General features: G+C 41.2%; 1 protein-coding gene across 1 annotated transcript in view; it reads right to left on the bottom strand.

Annotated features, from left to right (window-relative positions):
- LOC141141645 (vomeronasal type-2 receptor 26-like) overlaps positions 1-10,922 on the bottom strand; it is a 150,404-nt gene extending 139,482 nt beyond the window's left edge. The window contains exon 1 of the mRNA XM_073629192.1: positions 10,280-10,922. Coding sequence (XP_073485293.1) covers positions 10,280-10,497 — 218 coding nt within the window. The 5' untranslated portion in view covers positions 10,498-10,922. The remainder of the gene's footprint in view (positions 1-10,279) is intronic.
- Between the last annotated feature and the right edge of the window lie 297 nt (positions 10,923-11,219).

Here is an 11,219-nt window from a genome sequence, read left to right on the forward strand (position 1 = left end):
CTAGAGGGGGGAGGCGAATCCAGACACTCAAAAAAAAGAAAGACCTAGGTTCAGGTATTTTCAATTTGTCCAAACAAATGCTCACTGATGCTGAGAAGAGGCTTTTGGACAAAGGTTTGAAGTTTGCTCCACCTAGGAGTCTGAGCAAATTTCAAACCTATATGGACGTGCATAAGTTTACACGCAAATTAAATATTAAACGGTATATGCTGTCTAACACCATTAATAGGGTGAATAATGTAAGCAGCTAATACCAACACACAAATTTGGCAAACGCCTCTCTCTTTAACCCTCCAGGTTCTTTGGCTCCAGCCATTCGTGTTTTCAGAGATGTGGTCCTACGTGACCTAGAGCAAATTAGGGTCAAGAAGGCTAGATTACATAGAGATCTTCAAACTGGACTAGATTCCCTCTGTAAGAACAAATCTCTGGTCATAAGACCGGCTGATAAAGGTGGGGGAATCGTGGTACTAGATCGCCATGATTATCAAGCAGAGATGCATCGCATTGTCGGTGATACTGACACCTATACAATTCTGAACAGGGACCCTCTTAACAAGTATAAGAGGGAATTGGAATCAATCGTGGACAGAGGACTTCGGGAGGGTATTTTGAATGACAAAGAGGGACGTTTTTTGGTTCCAGTAGCCCCCAGAACCCCAGTCATCTACTACCTCCCAAAGATCCACAAGGATTTGGTTTGCCCCCCGGGACGTCCCATTGTAAGTGGGATTGACTCCATCACGTCCCGGGTGGGCAAATATATTGACCATTTTTTACAACCGCTAGTGGGGAAGATTCCATCCTATATTAAGGACACCAAGCAGGTCATCAACACACTCTCTAGCATCATCCCTAGGGAGGGTCTCTGGATGGTAACTGCGGATGTTTCATCCCTTTATACCATCATTCCCCACCATTTAGGTTTACAGGCGGTGGAACTGTTTCTCAATCGAGACTCTAACTTACCTCCTGTACAAATCCAATTCATTATGGAACTCCTGCAATATGCTGCGAGCCATAGTTACTTCTGGTTCGAACAGCAGTTTTATCGACAGGACCGTGGCGTGGCCATGGGAGCCAAATACGCTCCGAGTCTGGCCAATATTTTTATGGCCAAATGGGAGGAGGACGTCATCGACGCCCCCAGGAGACCTGAGGTGCTCCTGTGGGCTAGATATATTGATGACGTCCTCCTCCTTTGGGATGAAGAGGAGACTGAGCTCCACAGTTTTATGAATACCCTCAACATTAACGACCGAGGCATCAGATTACATTTTGAAGCCAGCCAGGAAACCATCCACTTCCTTGACCTGAGGATCCAGATCCTGGAAGGACAGTTCGTGACGTCCACATACTTTAAAGCAACTGACAGAAATTCTTATATTTCTGTAGACAGTTGCCACCACGAACAGTGGCTGAAGGCCATCCCATACGGACAATTTTTGCGCCTTAGACGCAATTGTTCAGATATAGCCACCTTTGATCAGCAGGCATCTATTTTAATAGGAAGATTCCTGGAGAAGGGTTATGACCGTTCTTCCCTCTCACAGGCCGTGAAATCGGCAAGGGACAGGGATAGAGCAACTTTATTAACTGAAGTTTCCAGACCTAGGAATGAGGTCTTGGAGACTATACTGTTTATCACCACTTATTCAGTACAACACTGGACCATCAAGCAATTAATACGAAAACATTGGCATGTTCTTGGTAGCGATTTGACCCTCAAGGCCATCTTACCACCGAGACCAAGGGTGATTTTTAAAGGAGCAGCCTCCCTGGGAAATAAGATAGCACCCACAGTTCAGGACCCTCCACGGGAAAATAGATCCTTCCTGCAAAATCTAACGGGGTTCTATAGGTGTGGGAGATGTCAGGTGTGCTCCCTAAACATCAATAGATCAAGACGTATTACGTCATTTATATCCACCAGTACTGGAGACTCACACGACATTGAACCATTCATCACCTGTAGCTCTGAAGGGGTAGTCTATCTCTTACAATGCCCGTGTGGTCTCCAATATATAGGGAGGACCAAAAGGGCCCTACGGGTTCGTTTAAATAAACACATAGGCAATATTAGAAGAGGGTATGATAAACATCCCGTTTCCAGACACTACGATCAATTCCATGATAGGGACCCTTCTAAGACATTATTTGTTGGCATAGACAAATATAAACCTCATTGGCGGGGTAGCTCGCTTATTAGGGAGATTTCCAAGTTAGAGATGTCCTGGATATATAAGGTTAAAAGTTATGTACCACACGGTATGAACGTAGATACTGACATTAATGCTTTTATTAATAATGCCTGATTTACGGGATGTTGTTGTATATGGCTTTCTCTCTTCTTTTTGTGCATTAATGTTTACAACAATGTTTGGGGGTTATTTTTGATTTGGATCCCCACCTCCGGACCACCGGTTATGCTCCGCGATTAGTGTTTAAGTTGCAGCACCTATTGAATTTATATTTTCCAAAAATATTTTCTCTTCCCATGCATCATTATAGGTATTCCAATTCCAAGACTTATGAGAATTTTAGGATGACCACTAGGGGTCGTTTTGCCAGTGACTTATAACCCTGTCCCCTCATGACTAATCTCTAGGTTGAGCCTGTATGTGTCACCATTCAGGCCCCAAATTTATTCATTTTTTTGTCCCTTAATTGGGGAGTTCATTTTAATTTCCCATACCCCAGTTTTTGCCGTGCCAAAAAAAAAAAAAAAATTTTTTTGGGATATGCATCTTCCAATACAATTACACATTATATGCTAACACTATGGGTTGTTATGGGTGACCATTTTTGGATGTGGTCGCCTTTGACAACTTATCTATGGTTATAGACACATTTTTTAGTTTGTATTAATTTAATTATGATGTATTTTTAGGCCTATTGTATCCGTATTTATCCAGTTTTTATGCTCACCCACATAGCCGTCTGACCATTTATTATATGAGAAGACTGGCGTTGAGGGCGTGTATTTTTATTAAGGCCACTAGGGGTCGCTCTTTGTAATCTGTCCATGTCCCCTTACAACACAAATTTAGTTCAGTTTGTGCGTGTCACCATTCACGCCTAAACTGCTTTAACATTTGCTATTTATATTTAGCAAGTGTATGCATATAGACTTGCTACATCCTATATTTGTTTTGTACTCATATATTTCCCCAGTTTTATTACCAATTAAATGCCAACACCAAGGATTGCTGTGAATGATCCTTTTGGGAGCGATTTGAACTGACAGCAATCTGATGATCTGGCCTAAGATGTTTTTTTATATATTGCATCAGTGGTTTTTAATTTATTTTATTCTTTTATCCCCCTTTTTTTCATACATTTGATTTTTTATCATCTGACTCCCACCCGCGCCACATACAAGGCTGCCCGTTTGTCTACTGTATGTGAAGACCGAGATCAGGGGACGCGCATGCGCACGGGGATCCGACGTTCTTTTTCTTGAGCGGGCGGATCCTACCCCCTGACGTGACATCGCGCATGCGCACGGGGATCCGACGCGCTTTTCCTTGAGCGGGCGGATCCCATCCCCTGACGTGACATCTAATGAGGCATATTGTATTTGGGGCCGCACATGCGCGGTAGCGCTGAGGTCGGGGATGCTCTAGGCTCTCTAGGAAGTTTAGATCCCTCCTGCACATGCGCACTGGCAACTTGTGCGCTTGAGGCTAATGCGGAAGTCCGGCGTGGGGGATTCCAAAGTGAGGCTTATTACTTGTTATTTAAGGGAGGTGATGCGATGAGCAGCTCGTGCCCCTGGAAGACGCATTTTTTTGCGAAACGCAGCGTAGGGCTGAGCGGTATCATCGCGCCACCTCCCACTCTTGCTGTATATCTAACAGGACGAGCTATCTGTGGTCATCCGGCCGGTGCCACAGTCTGTTCTTCTATTTGATGATGCTGATTGTCTTACTTATATGTGAGTGTTTACGCTTTTTTCTATAATAAATTGCCATCTGATTTTATACTATGGGAGCCCTCCCTTTCTTTTCTCCTATGATAACATCATTATGCTGAGGGCTGAGCCCCCCTCCTGTGGATCCATCCATCTCCATCCCAGCACCTGACGCCCTTTTCCAGTTTCCATTTCCATCTCTGCTCCATCTCTGCTCCTGGGAAGTCCGGACTACTAGGATCTTATAAAGCCCTTTTAGACCCTCTGTAACGGGGGGTCATGGGGTTTTGGTAAGCGGCCAGGCTCTTATTGTTGGTGGTGGTCCTGCACATTTGAGGTTCCATGCGGTTGAAGGACCCGTGATTGCTAATTCACTTTTTCTCGGGTTTCTTCTTTTTTGGACATTTTTTCCCTTTATAATAGTTTCTTCAATATATTTATTTTGTTTGGACTTTATTTTTGTGATATGTGTGCACTGATTGCGATATATTATTGCACAGACGTTTTATATATTTTTGTTATTTGTTTGCACTGATCGTGATACATTGCCACACAGACGGTTTATGCATCCACTGATACTGGTTGTATTTAGTGTTTTTGTACGGTGAATCTGATTACACACTCACCAATTTACACAGCGCGAGTCATCTTAATTTTTTCCCAGCTCCTGCTATGCCCGTTTTTTTTGAATGGAGACCCCTAACGATAGTGGAGCTAAAATTGTTTTTAGGCCTAACCCTCAACATGGGGCTTACAAAGAAAAAATGAAATTCATAAGTATTGGTCGACCAAACCCATCCACCATATGCCAGTTTTTTTCATCAGCCATGTCCAGGTCCCGATATGAAATCATAATGCGCTTCTTGCATTTAAGTGACAACTCACAGTGCCCCCCCGAAATCACCCAAACTTTGACAAACTATATAAAGTTCACCCCCTAATTAATTTTTTTTCCCAGAAGTTTACCGAAGTTTATGTCCCTGACAAAAATATATCTGTGGACGAATCCCTGGTGCATTTCATAGGCCGGCTGGGAATCAAGCAATATATCCCCGGTAAGAGGGTGAGGTACGGCTTGAAGCTTAACAAGCTTTGTGAAAGCGCCACCGGTTATGTGCACTCATTCCGCGTGTACGAAGGCAAAGATTCCCAGCTCCAGCCCCCTGAGTGTCCCTCGTACATGGGAATAAGTGTGACATTTTTTTGGGAGTTGGCATTCCCACTCCTCCAAAAGGGGTACCATATTTATATGGACAATTATTATACTAGTTTGCCCCTTCTCCGCCACCTATATCTCAAACAAACTTTGGCCTGTGGTACAGCAAGAAAAAACCGAAAGGGCTTCCCACAGCGTCTTGTCACCACAAACGTTCAAAGGGGGAATCGACAAGCTTGAGGAACGAAGAAGTGTTGGCTGTGAAGTGGGGAGATAGAAAAGATGTGTACATCATGTCCACCATCCACGATGACACCTCGGTGGAACTTCACAGAAGACGCGGTACTGTTCGCAAGCCTACCTGTATCACTGAGTACAATAAATACATGGGGGGGGTGGATTTAAACGATCAGTTGCAGCCCTATCTTTCAACAAGAAAATCCCTATTCTGGTACAAAAAAGTCACAATTTACTTTTTTCACTTGGCCCTTTTAAATTCTTTCATAATCTACCAAAAATCAACAGAAACACCCACCACCTTCATAAAGTTTATTGAAGACATTGTCACTGCCCTGATTTATCCGCAAGTATCCCCCCCAGAAAGCATTCGCTCCGATTCTGTCAGCAGACTACATGAGCGCCATTTCCCGGACCATATTCCACCAACAGAATCCGGAAGACGACGCCAAAAAAAATGTCGGGTGTGCACCAAAAAAGGAATTAGGAAAGATACCAACTTCCATAGTACAGACTGTCCCTCCCAACCTGGCCTTTGCATCGGAGAATGCTTCAGGCGATATCACACGCTGGAAAATTATTAGTCCATATTTCTAATACTGCCATTTCCCCGTTTTTAATTTCTGTCCTGAATATTTCCCTTCCTCAACCAACCATATAATTGCCTTCCATGTGAACCGACCCTGGTCTGTTTCTCAACTATGCCTCTGCCTACCATCTGCATTGTTTTTCCGCCATGTTTTTGCCTTTCACGTGAACTGACCCTGGACTGTATCGACTATGCCTCCGCCTACCGTCTATTTCTGCCTTTTACCTGCACTGACCTCGTCCTCTTGACCATGTTTTTGTCTGCCCCTTGGATTGATCTTTCACCCTGCTACACAGGGGTCTCACATATGTGAGGGGCTCCAGAATAGTGTTCGGAGTTCAGAAAACCAGTTTTTGGTTTTCTGTGTTCCCATAACAGGGTCTGGTTGCCCGGAGGCTTCAAAGCGATTTGGGTGGGAGAAGCCTCTACCCCTGTCCCCATTCTTTCCTGACCGATGCCCTAAGCTTGATGGTACTGCCTGCTCCCTGGACAAATACTGTGGCTGTGCTGACCATACCTCTGCCTGCTGCATGTACTAAGGACAGTATTCCTGCCTGCTGCATGGACGATCCTTTGATTCTTTTGCTGCTGCTGACAACATCCCTGCCTGCTATCTGGACTAATGCTTTGGCTGTGCTGACATCTCTACCTGTACTGACTATTCCTGCCTGCTGCCTGTTTTGCTGTCGCTGTCCACGTTCCTGCCTGCTGCCTGGACCGATGCTCTTCTCTGTGGACCACTGCACTACTAAAATTGCAGGTAATCTGTTCTTTACCCTTTACTCAGCAGAATGTATTTTGGTTTGTAATTGGTATGTACAGTACATGCTATGTGTTAGAAATATGAAGGGCCTTCAACAATGTGATAGGTTGGCAGGAATTTGTGTGTAATGTATGCTCCTAGAACAACTGACAGTGCTACTTGGATGTTGGGCCTCTGTATGTGGCCAGACTATGTAAAAGTCTCACACATGTGGTATCGCCATACTCAGGAGGAAGTAGCAGAATGTATTTTGGGGTGTCCTTTTTGCTATGTACATGCTGTGTGTTGGACATATCTTATAAATGAACAACTTTGTATAAAAAAAAATGCGTTTTCATTTTTTTTCCACATATTCCAAAAACTTTGGGAAAAAAATGAACCATTCAAAAGACTAATTATGCCTCATAGATTATACGTTGGGGTGTTAGCTTTCCAAAATGGGGTCATTTTGTGGGCGTTTCCATTGTCCTGGTGCTCCAGGGCCTTCAAAATTGTAATAGGTGGTTGAGAAATGAGATGTGTAATTTATGCTCCTAGAATGCCTGAAGCTGCTATTTCAATGTTGGGCCTCTGTATGTGGCCAGGCTGTGTAAAAGTCTCACACATTTGGTATCGCCATACTCAGGTGGAGTAGCAGAATGTATTTTGGGGTGTCATTTTTGCTATGTACATGCTATGTGTTGGAAATATCTTATGAATGAACAACTTTGTGTAAAAAAATAATGCGTTTTCATTTTTTTTCCACAGTTTCCAAAAACTTCGGGAAAAAAATGAACCATTCAAAAGACTAATTATGCCTCATAGATTATACGTTGGGGTGTTAGCTTTCCAAAATGGGGTCATTTTGTGGGCATTTCCATTGTCCTGGTGCTCCAGGGCCTTCAAAATTGTAATATGTGGTTGAGAAATGAGATGTGTAATTTATGCATGTAGAACGCCCGACGGTGCTACTTTAATGTTGGGCCTCTGTATGTGGCCAGGCTGTGTAAAAGTCTCACACATTTGGTATTGCCATACACAGGAGGAGTAGCAGAATGTATTTTGGGGTGTCATTTTTGCTATGTACATGCTATGTGTTGGAAATATCTTATGAATGGACAACTTTGTGTAAAAAAAAATGCGTTTTCATTTTTTTTCCACAGTTTCCAAAAACATTGAGCTTTGAAAAAAATGAACCGTTCAAAAGACTCATTATGCCTCATAGATTATACGTTGGGGTGTTAGCTTTCCAAAATGGGGTCATTTTGTGGGCGTTTCCATTGGCCTGGTGCTCCAGGGCCTTCAAAAGTGTGATAGGTTGTCATCAAATGAGATGTGCAATTTATGCTCGTAAAACGCCTGACGGTGCTAGTTGGATGTTAGACCTCTGTATGTGGCCAGGCTGTGTAAAAGTCTCACACATTTGGTATCACTATACTCAGGAGGAGTAGCAGAATGTATTTTGGGGTGTCATTGCAAGTATGCATGTGCTGTGTGAGAGAAATAACTTGTTATTATGACAATTTTGTGCAAAAAAAAAAGAATTGTGGGAAAAAATTACAACTTCAAAAAACTCACCATGCCTCTTACTAAATACCTTGGAATGTCTGCTTTCCAAAAAGGGGTAATTTGGGGGGGTATTTGTACTTTCCTGGCTTGTTAGGGACTCAAGAAATGAGATGTGCCTTCAGTACATCAGGTGTGATCAGATATGATCATTTTTCAATGATTTGCACCATAGCTTGTAGACTCTATAACTTTCACAGAGACCAAATAATATACACTAATTTGGGTTATTTTTTACTAAAGATATGTAGTAGTATACATTTTGGCCCAAATTTATGAAGAAAAATTACTTATTTACAAAATTTTACAATAGAAACTAAAAAAAAGTGTTTTTTTTCAAAAATTTCTCTCTTTTTTCGCTTATATTGCAAAAAATTAAAAAAACAGCAGTGATTAAATATCACCAAAAGAAAGCTATGTTTGTGAGAAAAAAATGATAAAAATTTGGTTTGGGTACAGTGTACAGTAGCATGACTGAGTAATTGTCATTCAAAGTGTGAGAGCGCTGAAAGCTAAAAATTGGTCTGGGAAGGAAGGGTGTATAAAAGCCCTGTATTGAAGTGGTTAAATATGCCAAATTGCTTAAGGGCCAGTTCACACCAATGCAGTCCAATGCATATTTTATGCATCAAAAATGCATGGAAATTCAGTTATATGGTTTGCAATGGCATAGTTCACACCAGTGCTTGCCGTTCCAGTGCGTTCCAGTTCCAAAAAAAAAAGTAGAACATGCTGCATTTTTTCTGCACTGGACTGTACTGGAAAGCTGTAAAACGCATCAAAAATGCACTGGAATGCACTTGTCCTTATTTAGGCTTGATTCACACCTATGCACTTTTAGTGCTTTTTGCATTTTGCAGATTTGCTCTACAGAACGTGTTGCATAGAAAACCATGTTAAATTGGCTGTAGTGCAAATCTGCAAAATGCAAAAAGCACTAAAAATGCATAAGGGCCCTAAGGGCCAGATCACACCATAGAAACGCAGTCCGGATGTGTTCCAGGTGCTTTTCTGCATGCAGTGCTTTTACTCCCCCTCTTTTTTCTTAACCTTAAATAAGGACAAGTGTGTTGCAGTGCGTTTTTGATGTATTTAGGTGCATTCCAGTGTGTTTTTGATGCATTTTACAGCGTTCCAGTACAGTCCAGTGGGGAACTGGAAACGCACTGGAACTGCAAGCACTGGTGTGAACTATGCCATTGAAAACCATATAACCTACTTTCCGTACGTTTTTGATGCAGAAAAAAATGCACTGGACTGCATATTGTGTGAACTGGCCCTTAAGGAATAAAAGTTATTTAAAACTACTCGCGGCTATAATGAAATGTCAGTTCGGCAATACGCATAAAAGTTCATTGATAAAAACAACATTAAGAAAAAAAACTAAATTAAGAAAAAAATATGTGCGGGGTTCCCCCGAAATTCCATACCAGGCCCTTCAGGTCTGGTATGGATATTAAGGGGAACCCGGCACCAAAATTAAAAAAAAATGGCGTGGGGGTCCCCCTTAAAATCAATACGAGGCCCTTCAGGTCTGGTATGGATTTTAAGGGGAACCCCGTGCCAAAATAAAAAAAATGGTGTGGGGTCCCCCTCAAAATCCATACCAGGCCCTTCAGGTCTGGCATGGATATTAAGGGGAACCCCGCGCCAATGTTAATTTTTTTTTTTTTTTTTGCACTTTTTCAAAGTGAAATGTGTAAATATATGTTAATATTAATATTATATATATATATATATATATATATATATATATATATATATATATATATATATATATATATATATATATATATATATATATATATATATATATATACAGAAAGATACAAAAAGAAACAATGTTTCTTTTTATTTTAATGCTTTAGCGGCTGAGCCATGTTGTTAATAAACATTGTATCTTTCTGTTTCTTCAGCTGCTTTTTTTTTTTTTTTTTTTACACCTCCTGTTACCGGACTTCTTTAACACTTCAGCTGTCAACAGGGGGTATTTCTTACAATCATTTTGTAAAATCTGATTTGTTGTTCTTTGTCACCCTGATCACATTTTCTCTCCATATCAAGTAAGTTACATACCTGTATATCTTTTCTTCAGGTGAAGATCGATCTTCTTCTTTTTCCCTCACAGTGAGCACTCCTCCAATGATCAAATCTCCATCCTGGAAATATTGGAATTCATCAAATTCATCAGTAAAATGAAGGGTACAGGCCGGACTCTGCATTCCTGATCTCCAGAGTGTCATACATTGCAGGATCACACAGAACTGGAAGATGTAGGTATATGATACACCCATAGCTCCGATCACTGGGTTCTTCTTTAATTAAAGCCTATAATTCTCTATTGCGACACAGACCTCTGCAGCATGGGTATCACAATGACAATACAATGAGATGGCTTCTCTCCCCTCCTTTTATACAGTTCAATACCATACATCTCTCTTTGTTCTCAATATACTGACATCATCTTCTATCTACTTTTAGTTGTTTGCACAGGTAGTTTATTTGTGAGTGGTTAAGTTTAGTCCTCTATTATTCATATTATTTTAACAACTCTAAACCAAGACACATAATTTCTTTAAAATAAACTCCTATTCAGCAAGGATCAATGCTAAATATTATCATAAAATTAAAAATACAAAGGTAGTACCAAATATTTTTTTTTTATAATGATTTCTGCTTACATTAACAATGCACATAACTGTTCTATATTATTCTGACCCTGTTATGCAAAATAATGGCACTGGCTTGAACTTTGGGTCAAAATAATGACGGGTGGGTACCTGCTATTTTGTAGTACAGGACACAGAAAAAGGGAGGAGGAGAACGTGTGCACTAGCAATCAAAAAAATTACTGATATGTATCCTTGTGCAAGAAGAAAACAAAGAATTAGTAGTCCCAAGTACTGGTTTTAATGTGTCCTAAAAAAAGAATTCCACGTATAGCAGCTTGGACCAATGTACCAATGCACATACCATACTCATGGGATCCCTCTACAAGATGAAGCACAGGACCCAA

This window comes from Aquarana catesbeiana, linkage group LG01 (assembly GCF_042186555.1).
Source record: "Aquarana catesbeiana isolate 2022-GZ linkage group LG01, ASM4218655v1, whole genome shotgun sequence".
Taxonomy (NCBI): Eukaryota; Metazoa; Chordata; class Amphibia; order Anura; family Ranidae; genus Aquarana; species Aquarana catesbeiana.